General features: G+C 43.0%; 1 protein-coding gene across 1 annotated transcript in view; it reads right to left on the bottom strand.

Annotated features, from left to right (window-relative positions):
- LOC144889314 (uncharacterized) overlaps positions 1-24559 on the bottom strand; it is a 49629-nt gene that overhangs the window by 15176 nt on the left and 9894 nt on the right. Inside the window, exons 2-7 of the mRNA XM_078769441.1 lie at positions 13890-16071; positions 12405-12625; positions 12212-12290; positions 11685-11838; positions 6992-7182; positions 6662-6801 (exon numbers count right to left, since the gene is read on the bottom strand). Coding sequence (XP_078625567.1) covers positions 6662-6801; positions 6992-7182; positions 11685-11838; positions 12212-12290; positions 12405-12625; positions 13890-15828 — 2724 coding nt within the window. The 5' untranslated portion in view covers positions 15829-16071. The remainder of the gene's footprint in view (positions 1-6661; positions 6802-6991; positions 7183-11684; positions 11839-12211; positions 12291-12404; positions 12626-13889; positions 16072-24559) is intronic.

Below are 24559 nucleotides of genomic sequence, written 5' to 3' on the forward strand. Positions count from 1 at the left end.
CAGTTCCTGATTGGTTCGTGTTGGGGAACGCCTTCTCGCTGCCGACGTGACGTAAATTCGCGCACGCGCACTGGTGAAGCTTACTCGATCTTACTCGATCCCATATTACATGTACTTTCATTGCATACAAATTATACTTCCTCCTAGAAATTCCAAGCCCGAACCTCAGCGCAATCCAAGAGGATTCACTTGTTCCACATGGAGAGTTCTTGACAATGAGCCATGTCTCAATTTTTTCTATTCAGCACTTTCGGAGATGTGGAGGTGCAAAGCTTTTCAGTTTTTCCAAGATGGCGGCCAAACCACGTGACCGATGACGTCATCATTAACATATTTTATTCCACATGGAGAGTTCTTTACAATGAGCCACGTCTCAATTTTTTCTGTTCAGCACTTTTGGAGATATAGTGGCACAACGTTTTTCGGTTGTTCCAGGATGGCGGCCGTACCACGTGACCTATGACGTCATCATTTGGGCACAGTATATTAGAGGGCAAGACAAATACGTGTGCAAAGTTTGGCGATTCTACGTGCAACGGTGTAGACGTAGTGCTGCAAACAGACAAACAGACAGACAGATGAAAAATCGGTCAGAGACCGAGGACTTGCCGGAATTACTTTTTTATCGGCCATTTAGGACGAATATGGCTGCCGAACCACGTGACCTATGACGTCATCATTAACATATTTTATTCGCCATGGGGAGTTCTTTACAATGGGCCATGTCTCAATTTTTTCTATTCAGCACTTTTCGAGATAGAGGTGCTAAGTTTTTCGGTTTTTCCAAGATGGCGGCCGAACCACGTGACCTATGACGTCATCATTTACATATTCTATTCCCAATGGAGAGTTCTTTACAATGAGTCATGTCTCAATTTTTTCTATTCAGTACTTTCAGAGATATGGAGGTGCAAAATTTTTCGGTTTTTCCAAGATGGCGGCCGAACCACGTGACATATGACGTCATCATTAACATATTTTATTCCCCATGGAGAGTTCTTTACAATGAGCCATGTCTCAATTTTTTCTGTTCAGCACTTTTGGAGATATAGTGGTGCAAAGTTTTGCCGTTTTTCTAAGATGGCGGCCGACCACGTGACATACGACGTCATCATTAACATATTTTATTCCCCATGGAGAGTTCTTTACAATGAGCCATGTCTCAATTTTTTCTGTTCAGCACTTTTGGAGATATAGTGGTGCAAAGTTTTGCCGTTTTTCTAAGATGGCGGCCGACCACGTGACTGATGACATCATCATTAACATATTTTATTCCCAATGGAGAGTTCTTTACAATGAGCCATGTCTCAATTTTTTCTGTTCAGTACTTTCGGAGATATAGCGGTGCAAATTTTTTCGGTTTTTCCAAGATGGCGGCCGAACCACGTGACCAATGACGTCATCAATTGGACACAGTCTATTCCAGGGCAATACCAATATGTGTGCAAAGTTTGGCGATTCTACGTGCAACGGTGTAGACGCAGTGCTGCAAACAGACAGACAGACACACAGACAGACAGACAGATGAAAAATCGGTCAGAGACCGAGGACTTGCCGGAATGTACTTTTTTATCGGCCATTTAGGACAAATATGGCGGCCGAACCACGTGACCGATGACGTCATCATTAACATATTTTATTCCCCATGGAGAGTTCTTTACAATGAGCCATACCTCAATTTTTTCTATTCAGGACTTTTGGAGATGTGGAGGTGCAGAGTTTTTCGGTTTTTCCAGGATGGCGGCCGAACCACGTGACCGATGACATCATCATTAACATATTGTATTCCCAATGGAGAGTTCTTTCCAATGAGCCATGTCTCAATTTTTTCTATTCAGCACTTTCGGAGATATGGAGGTGCAAAATTTTTCAGTTTTTCCAAGATGGCGGCCGCACCACGTGACCGATGACGTCATCATTAACATGTTTTATTCCCCATGGAGAGTTCTTTTCAATGAGCCATGTCTCAATTTTTTCTGTTCAGCACTTTTGGAGATATAGTGGAGCAAAGTTTTGCCGTTTTTCCAAGATGGCGGCCGACCACGTGACATATGTCATCATTAACATATTTTATTCCCCATGGAGAGTTCTTTACAATGAGCCATGTCTCAATTTTTTCAATTCAGCACTTTCAGAGATGTTGAGGTGCAAAGTTTTCGGTTTTTCCAAGATGGCGGCCAAACCACGTGACCGATGACGTCATCATTAACATATTTTATTCCACATGGAGAGTTCTTGACAATGAGCCATGTCTCAATTTTTTCTATTCAGCACTTTCGGAGATGTGGAGGTGCAAAGCTTTTCAGTTTTTCCAAGATGGCGGCCAAACCACGTGACCGATGACGTCATCATGAACATAATTTATTCCCCATGGAGAGTTCTTTACAATGAGCCATGTCTCAATTTTTTCTATTCAGCACTTTCAGAGATATGGAGGTGCAAAGTTTTTCGTTTTTTCCAAGATGGCGGCCGAACCACGTGACTGATGACATCATCATTAACATATTTTATTCCCCATGGAGAGTTCTTTCCAATGAGCCATGTCTCAATTTTTTCTATTCAGCACTTCCGGAGATATGGAGGTGCAAAGTTTTTCGGTTTTTACAAGATGGCGGCCGAAACACGTGACCGATGACGTCATAAATTGGGCACCGTCTATTCCAGGGCAAGACGAATATGTGTGCAAAGTTTGGCGATTCTCCGTGCAACGGTGTAGACGCAGTGCTGCAAACAGACAGACAAACAGACAGACAGACAAACAGACAGACAGACAGACAGACAGACAAACGAACAGATCAACATACTTGCTGGAAATTTTTTTCCGGCAAGTAACAAACGAACAGATCAACATACTTGCCGGAATTTTTTCCGGCAAGTAACGAACAGATCAACATACTTGCCGGAATCTTTTCCGGCAAGTAACAAACGAACAGATCAACATACTTGCCGGAATTTTTTTCCGGCAACTAACAAACTGACTCAAATGCAATACCCTCTCCTCTGGCGAGGGTAACTAGCTGCGTGGCATGTCCCAACATTAGTACTATAAAGACATTCCACCATATCTCCCAGCTGCTGCACAAGACGTTATCCCCCGCGAGTTACACAATGAAAATGCTTGCTTCACCGTATCGATTACCAGCTGCTGAATTTGGCATCACCCGTGAATTAAACAATGAAAATGCTTCACTGCATTTACCACAAGATGTCTAAGATGTTATCCCTTGCGAGTTACACAATTAAAACGCTGCATCGCATATATTACCAACTGCTGAATACGGTGTCATCCGCCAACATCTCCCACAAACAACAGGCAGATTACTAACCCCTCCCACAGCTACCCACAATGCCCACATGACTACTTTTGTCCTGCTTGTCCTGGGTCTCAACATTATTCTTGTCCCGCTGCCTGACAACCATTATTCAAAGAAAGATGCAGGGATGGTTTCACAAGATCATTTGTTGTGATCATCCCAACCTTGTTTCTATACTTTTTGGAGTAACATCCACACATCCTTTTGCATTTAAAAAAATGTTTTTATCACTTGTTTCTTTACTTTTTACGGCTAGACCATAGGGCAAAGCCGTCTAGAACAGTGTTTGTCCGTCCGTCCGTATGTATGTCTGTCTGTATGTCCCCTCAAACGTACACCAATCAGAGCTGAGAATCTGGTCACATGACAGGGTGATGTGATTACATCTGATGTCTGATGTCATTACGGCGTACAACGGCTGACTCCACACTCCGCCATTTTCAATTCCTATGCCGTTCAGGCTGAACATATCGTCGAACCTGTCATATATCACAATCACCAAGCTCTACCTCAACGTTTTTCTTTCAGTGTGAAACACAAACAAACCGATTGTTAAAATGACCATCAAATATCAAAAGCATAGACGTTACGGATCTTCCAACAACACAGTATATATATAGGCCTTAGGGTTCAGGCCTAAACTTCAGGCCGCTTCGGACAAATTAAGCCCAGGTTTCTTAATACAGTAGTATCATTTCAGTAGTATCATTTTCGTAATAATAATAATAATAAATAATAATAATAATAAGAAGAAGAAGAAGAAGAAGAAGAGGAAGAAGAAGAGGAATTATAATAATAATAATAATAATAATAATAATATAGTAAATGTAACAATAACACTTTAATCCCAAAGTCGTGAATGCAAAGTTAATAGATTGAAGCGGTGTATGGTTCATGAATCAATGATAAGCGGTGTATGGTACAAATACGTACTGTGTCGGTACATATACCTTACCGTGGAAGAAAGGAATTAGCCTTGGTTTTTTGACAGCAATATCATTTTCGTAATAATAATAACGTAACGTTAATATGAAAGTAAATCAAATCGTAACACTAATCCCTTCGTAGTGACTGCACAGTTACTGGAGGTTAAAATATATCATCTTCTATATATTAAAGAAGCGGCAGTTTTGTGTCCGTCCGTCACGCTACGTCATTACGTCTATGATGTCATTGCGGTGTACGACGGCTGACTCCACCAACCGACATTTTAATTTACTAGTACACCCGCTCACTACGGGATCGGCAGGAAGGATCATTCCTCTTTGGGGTATATAGTCTAGTAGGAAGACTAGGTCCCCCTGCACCCCCCGGAGATATACTTCTAATCAGTGTTTCTAGATTGGACAAAATGTGTAGAAAATGACTAGCTATGGCCCCAAGCTGAAAAAATGTCCCACATACCATTTTTATGCAAATTACTGCTGCAAATTTTATGCAAAATTATGCAAATTTTATGCAAATTTTTGATGAGGAGTAGAGTTGAGGGGTCTTTGAGGGCTTCATCGAGGTGCTCTCGGTTGCAAGACTGGGTCATTCTGAGAAGCACAGCAGGGTCAGAGATCATGATGTTCTCCTCCTCAGTGAATCTCTCCATCAACAGCCTCTCCATTGCCTCACACACTGTTTTGAGGCAAAAGAGGGACTTTGCGTAGGCCTTTCCACTGAGAACACCTTTGAGAGATCCACTTGTTACTAGTTGTGCCTCAAAGAGAATCTCTGCATATCCAGAACCACGCATCTTGTGTCCAGTGAGCATCCCGATGTAGTTCATGGATGTGTGGAAGGGTCCAATCGTTACTACATGACTAGCAAATTCATTTGGCCAGCGCCAGATGATGGGAAGGGCTTTCATGCAGACACCCAGATCAAATGTATTCAGGACCCATCTCTGACCCACCTCAGCAGTTGCTGCCTCGGAACGCTTCAGTAGCTCACGAACAACTGCGTTGTCTGTGATCGGTTGGTGGATAGGCGTGCAGTAGTCGACTGTTGATTTGCTGGGTGGGGGAGAACCAGTTGCAGAGGTGAAACCCCCTAGCCCAGGCACAGGCTGCAGGCCATTGCCATGCCATGCAGGCACCAGGCACAGACCGATCACAGACAACGCAGTTGTTCGTGAGCTACTGAAGCGTTCCGAGGCAGCAACTGCTGAGGTGGGTCAGAGATGGGTCCTGAATACATTTGATCTGGGTGTCTGCATGAAAGCCCTTCCCATCATCTGGCGCTGGCCAAATGAATTTGCTAGTCATGTAGTAACGATTGGACCCTTCCACACATCCATGAACTACATCGGGATGCTCACTGGACACAAGATGCGTGGTTCTGGATATGCAGAGATTCTCTTTGAGGCACAACTAGTAACAAGTGGATCTCTCAAAGGTGTTCTCAGTGGAAAGGCCTACGCAAAGTCCCTCTTTTGCCTCAAAACAGTGTGTGAGGCAATGGAGAGGCTGTTGATGGAGAGATTCACTGAGGAGGAGAACATCATGATCTCTGACCCTGCTGTGCTTCTCAGAATGACCCAGTCTTGCAACCGAGAGCACCTCGATGAAGCCCTCAAAGACCCCTCAACTCTACTCCTCATCAAAAATTTGCATAAAATTTGCATAATTTTGCATAAAATTTGCAGCAGTAATTTGCATAAAAATGGTATGTGGGACATTTTTTCAGCTTGGGGCCATAGCTAGTCATTTTCTACACATTTTTTCCAATCTAGAAACACTGATTAGAAGTATATCTCCGGGGGGTGCAGGGGGACCTAGTCTTCCTACTAGACTAATATAGATTACAGTCGATCTATGGTTGAGTCTCAAGAACATTGGTTGTGTGTTCATTTACCAAGTTTCTTGTGGAGAGATCACCAAGTGGTTTAAGCATTCGAGCAAGAACTCCATTCAAAACCGTTAAAGAACGGCTGGCTTGGCAAGCGCTAGCTATCTGCTTGGTAAATGATCACACTCCGGGCTTTCTCCCTTTCAGTTTCGTGTTAAACAGCAGAAAATTGGGTTTCATTGGTGGTTTTCAAAACAAAACCTTAATTGGTGGGTTTCAAAAGGCCGATACGAAAAACGCCACTTTTAGCAGCAGGAAGGGTCATGTTATTTGCCCAACCCTTGTGGGGTATATAGATTACAGTAGATCTTCGCTCAGTTCTTTAAGTAAAACTTACCTCACGGATGTCGGGATTCGGGTTGGTGATGAGGGGGGTGGGGGGGGGGGGGGAATAAAAGTCATCTCGTCTGTATTTCTGGGGCAATACAACGAGTTCTTCGAGTTCTTCGCTAGTCAAATAAAATATTAAAAGCAGCAGTTGGGAAGTAAGCGGATGAACCGATGAAGCATACCTGATCTGTTCCTGGCAGCATCTCAAACAAGCTCAGTTGTTTCCTTGAGTCTCGCATGTAGCGTTCCTTCTCAGGACACATGTCTGGACATGTTCCCACGATTGCAGTGGCAGCCTCCAAACCTGTGCGCTTGGTCCGAGCTATGGATATCCAAAAATTTCAGATAAAAAAACAAAACAGGCAAACATATCTGATGTTGTCTACTTGCTTCATAGATCAACACAGGCAGTAAAATTGTGACAACTTTATTAAACGCCAAATGATCAGAATTATTTTTACAAATAATGCCTCCGGCCACCTTCGGGTAAATATAATGACGTGAATCCTCACCTTGCCGTAATTGCTTGTCCCTTGCCTCGAGTATTTGGTAGCATTCCATGGAGGAGCTATCAGCACCACCGATATTATGCCCCATGTGCGGCAATGGCAGAGAAAAGTCACTCGTTGATGCCATCAATGGCTCGACTGATGACTCACTTAGCTGCACATTCCGTACACCACGACTCTTCCTTTGAGCAGATCTGCAAGAAATTAATGTGATGTCACATTAAACTTGTAATCGGTATCTTCTTTTATTCCTCCTATACAGTCACGTGAAAAAGTAAGTACACCCCAAGTAAAGTTTTGACTTTTTCCACATATTTCAACATTCAGCTATTTGATCTTCATTTCAACAATATTGATAGATAACTACTACTACTACTACTACTGCGTCGAGCTAGCTCGGCATTCCATGACACGTTTCTTCCATTCATCTCTGTCACTCATGGCATTAGGTAGTTCGTTAACCAGACACCCAGTATCATTTGTAAGCTGATCTATATATGTTTTCGCAGGTCTCCCTGGTGCCTGTTTGCCATGAGTTGGCAACCAAAGTAAAACATCGCTTGCGAGCTCATATTTGTTTCTCCAGCAGTGCCCAGCAAATCTTAATCTACATTGATGTATGGTTACACTGATTGGTGGGATTTTTGCATACAATTCATATTTTGTGGGTTGCTCTTTCCATGAGATGTTAAGGGCTGCTCTGAGCATGCGAGTGAATGCACCATCCAGGGCCTTTTCTAGTGACGATGTCAAGGTCCATGTAATTGCCCCATATACAAGAACTGATTCAAAAGCTGCTCTAAAGAAGTTTCGTTTCAGCTCTATTGGAAGCGCAGATTTCCAAATCTTGCCTCGACTGTTTAAAGCTCCCCAAGCCTTTCCAAGTCTGATGTCGACATCTCTTTTTGTGGAGGCGATGTTGCTTCCCAGGTATGTGAATTCGTAAACCTTTTTGATGTTTTCACCATTGAGTGATTTTATGTCTACAACTTGATCTTGATTAAGACTGATGTACACTGTCTTCGAGGCATTTATGTAGAGACCAATTTGGCTGGCTACTTCTTCAATCTTGTGTAGTAGTGTAGCTGCATCCTTGTTATAGTCTGCTAGAACCGCAAGATCATTGATAGATAAAAGTGATATAATATAACAAATATCATGAAACATTTACATTTTGTAGTCCATTGTATAATTTAAATAAACATAAATGCAAATTTCATGTGGAAAAAGTAAGTACACCCTTGGCTCTAATAGGTGGTATTGCCCCCCCTTTAGCAGAAACAATCTCAAGTAGGCGTTTCTTATAACTGTCTACCAGTCTCTGACATCGACTGGGAGAAATTTTTGCCCACTCCTCCATGCAGAATTCTTTCAGCTGTGCGATGTTTGAGGGGTTTCTTGCATGCACAGCTCGTTTCAAATCCCCCCCCCCCCCCCCCCACCCCACAACATCTCGATGGGATTTAGATACGGGCTTTGACTTGGCCATTCCAGAACCCGCCATTTCTTTCTTTTCAGCCATTCCTTGGTGGATTTACTGGTATGTTTAGTGTCATTGTCATGTTGCAAGGTCCACCTTCGGTTGAGTTTCAACTTTCTGACAGATGGCCTCACATTATCCTCAAGCACCCTCTGGTCCAATGAAGAATTCGTAGTGGATTCTATGATGGTGAGCTGCCCAGGCCCTGATGCAGCAAAGCTGCCCCAAACCATAATATTTCCACCACCATGCTTTACAGTTGGTATCAGGTTCTTGTGGTCAAATGCTGTCTTTGGTTTTTGCCAAACATGTCTTCTGGTACTGTGGCCAAATAGCGCTACCTTTGACTCATCTGTCCAGAGCACATTGTTCCAGAAGTGCTGGTCTTTGCCTGGGTGTTCATTGGCAAACTTTAGTCTTGCCCTGATGTTCTTTCTGGACAGCAAAGGTTTCCTCCTGGCACACCTCCCATGTAGGTCAAATTTGTGCAGCCTCTTTCTAATGGTAGACTCGTGCACTTTGACATCAACAGTGGCAAGAGCTACCTGTAGGTCCCGTGATGACATTCTGGGGTTCTTCGAGACTTCTTTCAGCATCTTGCGGTCTGCTCTCGGGCTGAACTTGCTGGGGCGGCCTGGCCTGAACAAGTTGGCTGTTGTTTGGAATCTTCTCCATTTGTAGATGATCTTCCGGACAGTCGAATGATTGATTTCAAATTGTTTGGAGATCTTTTTAAATCCCTTCCCAGACTCGTAGGCATCTATAACCTTCTTTCTGAAGGCCTCAGAGAGCTCTTTTGATCTAGGCATGGTGACGCCGCACACTTCAACAACAAAGAGCAAACCAAACTAAATGTCTGAGGTTAAAATAAGACAGGTTCCTCCAAGATCCTCTGTAACGATGTTCTAATAATTTGCACCTGAGCTGGTGCACCTGATTCTAATTTTAGGTATTTGAAGTCGTGATAAATGTAGGGGTGTACTGACTTTTTCCACATGCGAAATTTGCATTTATGTTTATTTAAATTACTAGGGCATGCCCGTACGTGGGTGCAATGCCCGTACGTGGGTACGTGGGTGCGAGTACGGTGACAATCCCCCCCCCTCTATTTACATGAAATGGTTTGGTCCATGAAATGTTTTGGTCCATTCGCAACGCCAAAGCGAACGGCGAACGCTTTACATGAAATGGTTTGGTCCATGAAATGTTTTGGTCCATTCGCAACGCCAAAGCGAACGGCGAACGGCTTGCGAGTACAGTGACAATCCCCCCCCTCTATTTACATGAAATGGTTTTAATTAGTTTTAAAACATAGTTTAACGCCAACATAGCGGCAACATAGTTTGCCAACGTGAAATAAATGAATACGCTCTCAAATGTGCCGTCCGAGGCAGAGTGTGTTCGCCACGTTCAGAACACGCGATAGCTCGCTGCTCTCTGATTGGTTGAATCGTTTTTTGGACATAGCTCGGTAAGTACTTGTCCGATTAATATGAAACCTTGAAAAGGCACATCCTCGGGTCCCCAGCAATATGCCTGGCAAGTTTAAAGTATATCGGACCCGTGGTTGTCGAGAAACAGCGGTCACAGACATACAAACATACAAACATACAAACATACAAACATACACACAGAGATTACTGGAATTATAGATAGATACAATGGACTACAAAATGTAAATGTTTCATGATATTTGTTATATTACTACTGTGTTCAAAAAGTATCCGACCTTTATTTTTCGTGCGTAAAAAAAAAGAAGCTAGGGAGGCGTTGATTGGTGCACGTATGTAGGCGATCCTAATGCACACGTGTGAATTTTTTCACACCTGCAGAAGCTGTCATTCGACGGCAGACCGCCGATGAGTGAGGACATGTAAGTGAGCGCCGTCGGATTTTCGTTTTTGACAAAATGACGGAAAAACTTGAACAACGCTACTGCATCAAATTTTGTGTTTCATCAAACTTGCATCAAAACTGCAACTTGGTTTCTGGGTCGTACCCATAAACCCAGGACTCATCACCAGTGATCACTGTGTTGAGGAAGCTGGGATCGCTGTTCACAGTCTCCAGCATGTCCTGTGCGATCTCCAAACGGAGTTGCTTCTGCTCAATCGTTAGCAGCTTTGGTAAGAATTTCGCTGAGATTCTCCTGAAGCCCAAATCCTCCTTCATAATGGAATGAACGGTGTTGAATCTTGCGGATCGTTTCCACTTGGGAATCGCCAAGCTTTACACAAAATTTGATGCAGTAGCGTTATTCAAGTTTTTCCGTCATTTTGTCAAAAACGAAAATCCAACGGCGCTCACTTACATTTCCTCACTCATCGGCGGTCTGCCGTCGAATGACAGCTTCTGCAGGTGTGAAAAAATTCACGCGTGTGCATTAGGATCGCCTACATACGTGCACCAATCAACGCCTCCCTAGCTTCTTTTTTTTTACGCACGAAAAATAAAGGTCGGATACTTTTTGAACACACTACGTATATCACCTTTATCTATCAATATTGTTGAAATGAAGATCAAATAGCTGTATGTTGAAATATGTTGAAAAAGTCAAAACTTTACATGGGGTGTACTTACTTTTTCACGTGACTGTATGCTTTATAAGGGGTGAGGTCTAATGGCACGAGGATTCTGCCCTGCCTTGACCACAATACTCCTCCACTCCCCGCTGTCCTCAGTCCACTCTGTCCACTATCAAACCACTTCCACCTTACAGATATCCCTCTTCACACAATCCTCCCATCTCAACAGCCCTCTACCTCTTTTCCTCCTGCTTTGTTCCCTCAACCTATCTGCTCTCTTTGCCATTCTCTCTTCCCCCATCCGCATCAAATATCCAGTCCATCTCAGCCGGCATTTCACCAATTTTCCCGTCAAGCTCATCTGCACACCAATCTCGTCCCTCAGTTCAGCCATTCTCCTTCTATCCACCATTTTCACTCCCGAAATTATCTTGACCCAGTTATTAATAAAATGTTCATTGCAGTTGTCAACAAAACATCAGTTTAAAAGCAATAAACAAACTTGATTGTTCAACTCAATATCAGCTTATAGTGATGAAAAAGGTAAAAATATGCTAATAGGCGATCTATAATGGATATTTAGAATCAGCTCATTTTAAAGCTTCCTCAACATATTTATTGATAATCTTGCAAATCATGCTTTTCTTTTGCTTTAAGTGTTTCACCGCTTAAACAATGGACGAAAACACACCTCACATTAGTGTTTTTTCCCCCCGGCCTGGTGGTGCTGGAGTTGCCGAGACAGACACCGGATGCATCCACAGCCTTCCGCTGGGCCTGGTTTTCACTTGCAGACATGGACATGATCATATCAGCACTGACCTCGAGGGATTTTTGACCTTTCACTGCAAGTCAAATACAACCAGAGCAAAAAGACAAAACAAAACAAGAATCACTAAAATACCTCTAAATGAAAAAGGAATCAAAATGTTTACACACACCCTTCCTCCCTTCCCCAATCCCTCGTTCCCCTTCCCTTTCCTCAACTATGAAAGAATTGTCTTGCACAAGACAAACTCAGCAAAGATGTTAGTCCATTTTATTGTTGACAAGTCTGTTTCACATATTTCTCCCTGTGGTGGCTGTTTTCTGTTGCCATGGGAATTTGTCACATTTTCAACCTATGAAACTTTTTGAAAGGCAGAAATCTTTTTTCGAATCTCAAACATACACAAGTTCAAATGTATCACATAGAAAGGTGGAAAATATTTTACACACCTTTCTTATTATGGAAGAATATCCGAATTGTTTTTCCTTTTATTTTCATTCCTTTATTTTTTGCCTCAACAGCCGATTCCTGGAGAACAATGGAAAAAAAGTCAGCCCTTTTTCCATTCCTCGATTACTGTATTCTCATATAATCTCTCAACACACAAGATTACTCAAACACCATGAGGAAAAAACCGCTTACATGATTCTCAAAGTCAATTATGGCATGCCGGCTTCGTTGACAAAAACGAAATTGATGTATCTTGCCAAACTCAGAGAAGTACTGGCGAATTGCCATCTTTTTGACGCCAGATGGAATTTCTTTGCAAATGATGGCTTTGTTTTCCTCCGTCACTGTGAACAGTTCATTCTCAGAGCTCCGTCTACGTCGTGCAATCGCTTTACCCATGCTGCCTTGAGATACTGCAAACAAGGTTGCCGGCTTTCATTTTCACCACAAAAACAAAACAATGTACTTCAAAAAACAATATTAACGAGAACGGCACTCGGTTATAGTGCATACCTCTGTCAGGCTGAACAGCTTATGGTTTTATATCCCAGTGATGAGCCAAATCTGGATTCGGACCTGAACAAAAATCGAATGCCTTGGCTTGTTCTTGCCACCTAACCAACTCGTCCACCAAGTTTAGTCATAACTCGTCCACAACTTTTTACTTCAGCCACCGAAGGTGGATGGAGGTTATGTTTTCACCCCTGTCTGTTTGTCCGTTTGTTTGTTTGTTTGTGAACAAAATATCTCAAATGTTGTGGACGGATTCGAACAAAATTTGGCAGAGATGTAGCGTATGTTCCAAGGACTAAATTATTAGATTTTGGTGAAGATAGGGTTCGGCTACTAGGATTTTTAAAGTGATTCTTCACCATTGGGAGATAGGGCCAAAAACGATACATTGTGGGATATCTCAAAAAGTTATGGACGGATTTGGACGAAACTTGGTGGACCAAAGTGTGTGTGTCAAGGAAGAATCGATTCGACTTTGGTGAAGATCTGAATATGGATTCGGATATGAGAATTATTTAATTTTTTAAGTGATTCTTCACCATTGAGTGATATGGCCAACCAGGCAGAGGTATGCTCTCTACTGAGTGCCGTTCTAGTTAAAATATGTTATATATCGCTCTTTGCCCGAATTCCCAATGGTGAAGAATCACTTCAAAAATTAAATAATTCTCGTATCCGAATCCATCTTCAGATCTTCACCAAAATCGAATCGATTCGGTCTTGTCACACAACTAATCTGTCCACCAAGTTTCGTCCAAATCCGTCCATAACTTTTTTATATATCCTGTTTTACATCGGTTTTGGCCCGATCTCCCAATGGTGAAGAATCACTTTAAAATTATAGTAGCCGGATCGGGATCTTCACCAAAATCTAATCATTTTGTCCTTGTCACATACACAACCTCTCTGCCAAATTTTGTCCGAATCCGTATACAACTTTTTGAGATATCTTGTTCACAAACAGACAGACAAACAAACAGACAGACAGACAGGGGTGAAAAACACAACCTCCATCCATCTTCGGTGGTGGCAGTAATTATTTCTCAGGTCAAGTTTAAAACTCCCTATGGTTCTCCAGTAATGAGGCTACAAATGCAGACAGTTATTCAACCCAAGCAATGAAAGATAGATTCGGACATTACCAGGAAACATTGCCCATCTCACCTGTGCGTACTTTTTCTCGTGCCCGTAGAAACCCGCCAGAAACAGACCTTGATGTATTCCATCGCGCCAAGGTCCCAGACTTTGAACGTCCCATTTTGCTCTTAGCGTACACCTCCTGCATGCCCTCCTCCTCCTCCACCACCAAGCCAGACATGATGTGTTCCTGATCACTTGATTCATTCGGACTTGGTTCATAATTTGATGTGATGCCTTTTAAACGACTATTAACACCTGCAATTGTTACCACTCGTCTATCACTCCGTGTCATCCCTCTGTTACGCCCTCTTTTTTGTTCTGCTGATCTCAGCTTTTCATCCCTAGATTCCAAAACCACACTTCGTTCTTCATGAGAAAACGGACTAGCCTTGCGTTCTTCCGTCTTATCATCTCGATTGAGCTCTTCAACATGACTCCACTTGACAGGGGGCTCGTGCGTCACTAAGGCGTCACTAAGGGCTCGTGCAAACAACAAACCTCGCTGTGGTAACCGGGATGTCCTCTTCAGTGTAGGCTTTGAGGTTGCACTGGATTGTTCATCTTTCGGCCAAGGAGATCGATCCCTTTTCTCAAAGTCATCTCGCCCATAATTTCCAACCTCAAAATCCCGATTCAAACGGTCTTCTGCCTGCTTTCCTGCTGAAGATTGAGCAAAGGCTGGCTTCGCAAAAAGAGTGCTTGAATCTTGCAAAGGAAGCGGCAGAGAACAAACACCTGCTGATGTATCAACATTTTGAGAAGAATACACAGTCTTTGTGATTGGAATCTGAAATGGTGGTACCACCCCACTACCTGATGTAGTTCCAAAATGTGAAAAGCTGAAATCTTTGCTTTTCAGCCATCCAAATGCATTGTCATCACTTTGCTTCATGCCTATCTTTTTACTATCATCTGCTCCAGCCCCATCTGCTGATATTTTTGTTGTCTGATCAGTAGCAAAAATGTTGAATGATGAAGGCCAGCGAGAGCCGCTTTCAACTGGTAACCCGGTAGGGCATTTGGGTGAGGTAAAGGATGTCGCAATCATTGCTGCAGAGTGACTGGGATGTGACATATTTTGGCCAAACATCATGCTGGAGAGTGACTGGTCAGATGCACAATGTTGAGGAATAGCTGACAAGGAATTTGAGGGTTCACCGAAAGTTGATGTAGAAGCAAGTCCAAAACGCGGTGCAACATTTGTAGCTTGTATGAAGTTTGAAATAGGTGAACCAAACCGATTTGCACCCCCTAATGGCTTCCCATGGCTCAACCCAAGTGGTGTAGCTTGCACAGAAGAAGAGTGCACTGCAGATGCTGGTGGCTGCCCTACACATAGGCCCATCTGGTTATGAACAAGAACAGGCTGATTTGACTGGGTATGGGAGGTAGAAGGCAAATCCACATTTGATGTTGGAGGAGGGGCAAATGCAAGAGCAGAGACACGGTCTTGTGTTGCTACTCCATCCTGACTAAGAGTGGAAGTATGCGTTTGGCAAAAGGCTGGTGGAATAGGCTGACCAAATACCGGAGCCAGAGACTGACTAAAAGGATTTAATGCACGTTGGCCAAATGCTGCATCATGGGTCATTACGAATGGCACAGTGGATGTTTGCAGAGAGGTCGTGCCAGCAGCTGCAGCCTGAGGTAGCATGGACCGTGCAGCCTGCATCTGCCCAAACATGGGCCTGATTTCTGACTGTTCAACGGCAGCAAGAGATATATTTGTACCTACATTAGGTTGAGTCTGTCCAAAATTGGGCATCATCCCAAACGAACTGACAGATGGAGCGACAGATTGACTCTGGGAAGAGATAAGGGGCTGCCCAAATGCTGAGGTTTGTTGAGAGTTCATTGTTTGACAAGAGCTGCCAGTGGTTGAGGAAATGCCAAACAAACCAGTGCTAGTTGCAGAGGTGTTCGTTTGGTTGCTTCCAAAAACTGGAAACCTTGAACTTTGCATGACATTAAATGGATATTCCAGCACCTGAATATATCAAAGTTGAATGCTTTTGGCATCCAAATTGGGTCTTTTATAGCAAACCTTGGATTTTCTCAAATGCCTCTTGTACGACACATCAGCTTGAAAAAAAAAAGAGAGAAATTGTGACGTCACACAACCAAATTGAACAGAACAGGAAAACTTTATACAAGTACCGTCATTTCAGAACTAAGCTTTGGAAATCTGTATTCATAATCAGGAAATCTAATCATCAGGAAATTTGTAATCATCATCAGCATATCTGTAATCATCAGCAAATCTGTAATCAAAATGTTTGCTAAACGGCTAAAACTTAAAGGCTTTCAAAGAAATGCTCTCTCCCGGTTTTACCGACATCATGGCTGCGAAACACTCTCTCACACAAAATGAGTTTGTCTCTCACACAAAATGAGTTTGAGTCAGACAAAATCTTGAATAGCAACAACATGCTTTAGCCAATCAAACAGCTCCACACAACGTTCAGAGCCCATAACGACAGCTTAAACTAGAACGGCACTCCATAGAGTGCATACCTCCGCCAAGCTGAACACTGAACAGTTTATGTTTTGTATCCCACTGATAGGCCAGATCTGAACTCAGACCTGAACCAAAATCTTACTGGCTTAAAGTTCTTGTCCCCCAAGTTTCGCCAACCTGTTAACTCATCCCTCCAGTTTAGTCCAAATACGTCCACAACTTTTTAAAATACCATGTTATATAATCGCTTTTCGCCCGATGTCACAATGGTGAAAAATCACTTTACAAATTAAATAATTCTCGTATCTGAATCCATATTCAGTTCCGTTTTGTATCCCACAACATTCTCGTATCCGTATTCCAAAATCTTCACTAAAATCGAATCGATTAGTCCTCGTCACACACCCAACCGGTCCACCAAGTTTCATCCAAATCCGTCCACAACTTTTTGAGATATCCTGCTACGTATCGTTTTTGGCCCTTTCTCCCAATGGTGAAGATTCACTTTAAAAATTATAGTAGCCGGATCCGAATCCGGATCTTCACCGAAATCTGAATCATTTTGTCCTTGTGACATACGCTACATCTCTGCCAAATTTCGCCCGAATCCGTACACAACTTTTTGAGATATCTTGTTCACAGACAAACAGACAGGGGAGAAAACATAACCTCCATCCATCTTTGGTGACGGAGGTAAAGAAGGAAACAGTTACCACGATGATCAGAAAAAACAAGAACAACAGACAGAGCACAGATCTTTACTCTGTACACAATTCTGCATACATTAAATTACAACACATGTTCCATTAATTTAAAAAAAGAACAAACATGAAGTTCTGAGATGACAAACTGTACGAGATATTTCCCTTGGTTTTATTTTCAAAATCTGAAGGCCACGAGCCCCAGGCCTAATTGGTTCTTGACCACTTTTTTCACAATAACAACAAATTATGGTTTTCACAGAGTGCTGACTGCGTAATCAGTATGTAAACGCAACTATCGTTCACAGAATTTGTGCAGCCTTGTATTAGGTACAGATCTATGCCACGACAATATCAGTACATGTATACCTGCTGAACATGATGACCTGTTCGCTTCCAGACGCTGACTTCCTTCCTCTCTGAAATTAAACTTTCAGTGTCTTCCTCAAACTCGAACGCCTTAACATCCGTTATCAAAAGTCTTAACAGCAATGGAAACTTGGACTCACAATGTCATTTCTGTCTCTGTCGTTTCAAAATCTCAATGTGAGCCAACTACCCAACTTTTAAGTATTTCTGTATAACTCTTTCATTTTGTACAAGATTAAATATTTTAGCATAATATTTTCAAAAAATTCACGAGAAAACAATGTTTTGTTCAACGGACGATCTACTGTGCATGGCTCATGGCAAAGTAGCCTTGGTAGTTCTCTCAAAGTGTGGTGTTCAAAATGGAATTCAAGAAGACCGATAATTCAAAGCCACGATGACATATTGCAAGTTAAGACAAGAAAACATGGCGAGTACAACTTTACGTCGTCATGTCACATAACCAAGCAACCAAAGAGGTGATCTATGACTATAAAAACTCATCATGCAGCATTCTACAGGGCGGTCTGAAAGTCACTTTACCCCTGGTAAATTTATCGCACCTCCCTACCTTCCCCCCCCAACCCCCCACCCTCCCCCAAAGGGGTAAAGCAACTTTCAGGAAACCCTGTACAACAGAGCTTACATATTTACCTCCGCCACCAAAGGTGGATGGAGGTTATGTTTTCACCCCTGTCTGTTTGTCCGTTTGTTACTTGTCGGAAAAGATTCCGGCAAGTATGTTGCTTGGTTGGTTTGTCTGTCTGTTTGTGCGCAGTACTACATCTACATCGTTGCACATAGAATCGCCACACTTTACACACATACTTGTCTTGCCCTGGAATAGACTGTGCCCAATTTCTAACTCTCTCGACGCAAGGCCTCCATTATGACGTCATAATTCGATAATTCGACAAGAACAAAACTTCATCCAATCAAGATGCAATTTCTTGACCGCCATGTCGGCATAAGCTGGTGGAGGAAAAAATAATAATGATGACGTCATTGGTCACGTGGTTCGGTCGCCATCTTGGAAAAACCGAAAAGCTTTGCACCTCCATATCTCCGAAAGTGCTGAATAAAAAAATTTAGATATGGCTCATTGCAAAGAACTCTCCATGGGGAATAAAATATGTTAATGATGATGTCAGAGGTGCCTCCATTATGACGTCATAAATCGACAAGTACAAAACTTCATCCGATCAAGATGAAATTTCTTGAGCATAATCTAGGAATAAATTAGATTAGAAAACAAATAATGATGATGTCATCAGTCACGTGGTTCGGCCGCCATATTTGTCCAAAATGGCCGATAAAAAAAGTACATTCCGGCAAGTCCTCGGTCTCTGACCGATTTTTCATCTGTTTGTCTGTTTGTGCGCAGTACTACATCTACACCGTTGCACATAGAATCACCATACTTTTAGAAACATATTTGACTTGCCCTGCAATAGACTGTGCCCAATTTTTAACTCTCTCGGCCCAAGGCCTCCATTATGACGTCATAATTTGATAATTCGACAAGTACAAAACTTCATCCAATCAAGATGCAATTTCTTGAGCACCATGTCGGCATAAACTGGTGGAGAAAAAAAAATAATGATGATGTCATCAGTCACGTGGTTCGGCCGCCATCTTGGAAAAAGCAAAAAAAATGCACCTCTATATCTCAGAAAGTGCTGAATAGAAAAAATTGAGACATGGCTCATTGCAAAGAACTCTCCATGGGGAATAAAATATGTTAATGATGATGTCATAGGTGCCTCCATTATGACGTCATAATTCGACAAGTACAAAACTTCATCCGATCAAGATGAAATTTCTTGAGTATAATCTAGTTGCCCTGGAATAGACTGTGCACAATTTTTAACTCTCGAGGCCCAAGGCCTCCATTATGACGTCATAATGCGACAAGTACAAAACTTCATCCGATCAAGATGAAATTTCTTGAGCATAATCTAAGAATAAATTACTTTTAAAAACAAATAATGATGACGTCATCGGTCACGTGGTTCGGCCGCCATATTTTTAATTCCGGCAAGTCCTCGGTCTAACCGATTTCTAGTTTGTTTGTTTGTGAACAAAATATCTCAAAAAGTTGAGGACGGATTCGGATGAAATTTGGCAGAGATGTAGCGTATGTCACAAGAACAAAATGATTAGATTTTGGTGAATATCCGGATTCGGATCCGGCTCGTAGAATTATTAAAGTGATTCTTCACCATTGGGAGATAGGTCAAAAATTATACATAGCAGGATATCTCAAAAAGTTGTTGGTGGATATGGACGAAAATTGGTAGACAGCTTGAGTGTGTGACAAGGAAGAATGGATTCAATTTTGGTGAAGATCTGAAAATGGATTCGGATATGAGAATTATTTAATTTTTAAGTGATTCTTCACCATTGAGTGATGTGGCCGACCAGGCGGAGGTATGCTTTCTACTGAGTGCCGTTCTAGTTGGACATGTGAATACTGGATGTAAACATTGCCAAACAATTATAACAATCTTAATCTGACTGCCATGTGCTGCTTAAGGGTGTAGTACTGGTGAACAGGTGATTTTTTTTGTTTTTTTGTTTTTAGCTGAACAGTTTCCTTATAGTCTTATAAACAAGAATCATGCTATTAGAGGTCATAGAAGTACCCCTAAATATTGAAAATTTCAAATTCCAATTCAATTCAATATAATATTTTGCATCTTGCATGCATGAAATTTGTTATAACTTTAATTTGCATCATTCTTTTGGGCTGAAATTTGGACAGGATATTCAGAATATCACTTCCTTTAAAATGATGAAGGCTTTTGTTTATAGGAGTAGCCATTGTGGATTTATTGAAGGACAACCAAGTTTTATCTGGTAATTGGCATAATTAGCTAGTGAACATTTGACATAATTTCACAAAATCCTCTCATCAGGTAGTAGAGTAACACATGTATAATACATGTACCAAGTTTTGTGTGAAAATAATGATAGGTGACATGGAAGATAGAAGTAGAAATGTGTTCTTTGTTTTTCCTTGTTTTTTATTGACGGTCTAATTTATGCAAATTATATGCATGTAATATGACAAAGAAGCGTTGAAACTGGTCTGAGATAAAGCCAAGATGATATCTTTCAAGAAAAACTGAAAATTAGATATTAACTTGACTTTGTTTTTGTGTAAAGGCTTCTCAAAGGTACCTATGTAGTTTTCTCAATTTTTCACCAGTACTACACCCTTAAAGTACCATAATGAGCAATTCAAAAGTTACTGCAGTGTGCATATTAATTACCAAGACGTGAAGCTTTGGCTTCTTTAATGCCTGGAATGTGGGAATATTTTTCCAATCTACATATTTTGATTGACTGGGCAGTTTTGACAGGTTTGGACGTGTTGCATCGCATGACGAGTCACAATCCATTGCTTCGACACCATTATAAGAAAATGATCTCACGCCGCTTTGGAGCTGGGCATGCATGGCGGTGAGGATAGTGGATGGTTATGATGGTTACGTGGCTATCACACGAGCAGTATTCATTTTTTTCCGTCGAGAATGTTGCATGGGTTGTGCAGACTGCACACGTTTGCACATCGAAGTAAAACAGCCCTTCCTGGGTTTTTGTTTTTTTTGCATACAGAATCGAGGCTTGTGAAAGAGCAAACATTTATGACACGAAAAAAAAAAATCAAACAGACACGCAAAGTATATAATAAGGGGAGCGGTAGACAAGATGGGGAGAGAAGGGGAAGCACACAAACACAACATTTGAGAGCAGGGACATCGGGAGATCTGTGGGAGGGAGAGAGCTTTGGGGGAGGAGGCATGGGAAGGGGGGGGGGGGTGGGAGAAGTATAAAACACAAGGGCACTGCAAGCACTTCCAGGAAAGAAGTTGGTATTTCAAAACAGTGGATTTGGGGTGAAATTAGAGGGGGTTGATAAGATCAAGGTTTTGAATGGGGGAAGATAAGAGATGGGAGTGAACAGCTGTTTTAAAAACCTGGAGGGAGGAGTGGGATTGAAGAAAGTGAGGGAGTTTGTTCCAGAGGCGGGAGAAAAGAGGAATGAAGGAGTGAAGGTGAGCAGAGAGTCTTGATTCTGGCGGTTTAACCATAAGAGGGTTGCAGGCAGATCTTGTGCGACCTGTAGGAATATTTGGCGGACAGAGCCCAGAGAGAGCTGGGGGAGCAAGGCGGAGAGCAGTCGGTAGAAGACAGAAAGACCACCAACCTGCCTGCGGTGAGTAAGTGAAAGGCCCTCGGAGTTAGCTTCATCGCGGGAGATTCCAATGATTCTGAAAGCTTTGGTTTCAACAGCGTGAAGCCGATCTAGGTGAGAGGCAGGAGCACTGGCCCAGAGGGGAGAACAGTATTCCATTGAGCTGTGGATGAAAGCCTCGTATGTGGTGAGGAGCTCAGGTGTGCCAAGGAAGGACTTCGCATGATGGAGGATGCCCAGCCGGCGACTGGCTTTGGAGGCCAGATTTGAAATGTGGTTTTCCCAGGAAAGATCATGGTAGACAGTGAGACCCAAAAGCTTCAGTGACCGAACTTAATGGAGAGGATTATTCAGAAAGTGGATGGGAGGGTTGTCCAGTCGGTCTTTTCGGAGAGACATAGTAAGAGTGTGAGATTTGTCAGGATTGAAAGACATGTTCCACTTGTTTGACCAGTCTGTGATTTTGTCCAGGTCTGCAGAGAGTGAGGAGGCTACAGACTGCCGATCTGAGGGATGAAAGATGCAACGGCAGTGAGTGGAGTCATCAGCAAAAAGATAGAGAGGATTTTCCAGAGAGTCGGAAAGATCATTGATGAAGACCAGCAAAAGAACAGGGCCCAGAACACTGCCTTGGGGAACTCCAGCCTGTACAGGAAGGGGAGATGAGAGAAACCCATTCAGGGCCACACGTTGACTACGACTAGAGAGGAAGTCCACCAGCCCTGCGTGCAGATTTCCATGGATATCATCGGAGGAGAGTTTGGTGAGCAGAGCGGGGTGTCAGACCGTATCGAAGGCACGTGATATGTCAAGCGAGACAGCTCTAATTTCCTGTTTGGCATTGAGGAGCTCCATCCATTGTTGAGACAGCAGAAGCAGCATGTCCAGAGTAGAGTGACCTGGTCTGAAACCAAATTGATGATCAGAGATCAAGCCATTGGAGAAGAGGAAATAATTCATATCTAAAGCAATGATGGATTCCATGACTTTGCAGATAATTGGGAGAAGACTGATTGGTCTGTAGTTGCAAGGATCTGTTTTTGCACCTTTTTGTGTAAAGTGGTGATGTTGGCTGATTTCCAAGCAGATGGCAGATAACCTTGAGCAAAAGAGAGGGTGAAGACAACAGAGAAAGGGAGTGAAAGAGCGGAAGAACAGGATTTTAGGACCCATGGACTGATGCCTTCAGGTCCAGTTGCAGAATCAGAGTCGAGGGTTGACAGAAAATTTTCCACCTTGTCAGGAGGAAAGGATACAGAGTCCAGGAGCAGCTGGGTACGGTGGGTACAGAGAGGATGGGTTTGGGACACAATATTTCGAGGCAAACACAGAGTTGACGCATTCAGCTTTTTCACGTGCTGTGTAGTGCGGTAAGAGGCTTTTTCACGCTTTCAGAAAGAGGCTTTCAGAGGCTTTTTCACGTGCGGAGTCAGCTGTGTAGCCGTTTGAGGTAAGGGAGGGGATCGAGGAGGAACAAACACCAGAAACAGATTTGACCAGACGCCACCAGGATTTGGAAGAAGGAGAAAGATTTGAGGGTTCGGTCTTGAGAGTGGAGAGATATTGTTTCCTGGCTCTCCTGAGGGTGGACACACACTTGTTTCAGGCTTTGTGAAAGGAAATGAGATTTCCTTCCATTGGATTTGCTTTCCAAGAGGCGAAGGCAAGTCGTTTCTGGGCAACAGCCTCACCACAAGATTCCGTGTACCATGGACGGGAGGAAGGGTATGACAACTGAAGACGAGATGGGATAAATCTGCGCATGAGAGAGAGCAATTTACTTTGGAAGAATTCCCAGGATGAGTTGATGTCGGAGGCAGTAGAGATGGGAGACCAGTCCAGATGATTTATGGCTGATTGAAGACCGTGCCAGTTCGCCTGAGTGAAATGCCAGACTCGTCGACGCTGAGGAGGCTCTCTGAGAATGGTCAGAGAGATGTCCACTTTAACAAGCACATGATCAGATGAGCCGATTGGAGCAGAAGAAGAGCAGCAGACATTTGCAGGGAAGTTAGTCATAACCAAGTCTAGAAGAGAAGATGCTCCGTTGACTGAGATCCGGGTCGGGAAATTGACAGATTGTGTCAGTCCCAGTGAGTCGCAGAAGTCCTTTGCTGAGGAGCCGTGGCTGGTGAGAGAGGTACCCACACCCAGCCAACTGGCATGGTGACAATTGAAATCACCACATCTGAGGAAGAGAGAGATGGGATGAGTAGATCGAAGTTGTTCCATATTATTAGACAGCGAGATGTAGATGGAGTCATCACTGTTTGGTGGACGGTGCAACACACATATGAACAAAAGGTGGGAGGGAAGGGGAAGCCGTAGCCAGAGGTATTCCTGGGGGTGAGGTGAAGAGACGGCAGTGCAGGGCGAGTGAGGACGAGAGTTTTTGATAAAGATAGCAACCCCACCTCCAGGACGAGGCTCAGGTCTATCGTACCGGAGGAGGGAGTAACCCGGGAGAGATAATAAGGAATCAGAAACATCATGAAGGAAAGTTTGATCTGTTAAGCAGATAAAGTCTGATTTGCCAGAAGCAACCTGTATGGAGAGATCAGTCAAGTTTGAGCGAAGGCCCCGGATGTTTGAGGTCCATACCGTTAATGAAGAGGAAGGGGGAGCATCAGATACAGAACAGGGGGGGGGGGGGTAGGGTAAGATGTGGAAGAGGAGGAAGAGGTAGGGAGAGCTGTTGAAAGTGTGTCAGAGATTTCAGAATAGCTCGGAGAAAGGGAAGGATGGGGCGGACAAAAGGTTTGATGGTGATTGGGTGAGGCACAGTGAGGTGTTATTTGAGGAGGAGGAAGAGCGAGGGAGAAGGTTGGGGGAGATGGAGGTGAGAGTTGAAAGGGGGAAGAAGCGGGGAGGATGCTTTGAGGAGGAGGGGTGAGAGGGGGAAAATGGAGAAAAAAATGAGGGTGGGGAGATATGAAGGGGAGGGGCGAAGGGGGAGTTTATGAGG

Source organism: Myxine glutinosa, unplaced genomic scaffold (genome assembly GCF_964187855.1).
Source record: "Myxine glutinosa unplaced genomic scaffold, kmMyxGlut1.1 SCAFFOLD_2537, whole genome shotgun sequence".
Classification (NCBI taxonomy): Eukaryota; Metazoa; Chordata; class Myxini; order Myxiniformes; family Myxinidae; genus Myxine; species Myxine glutinosa.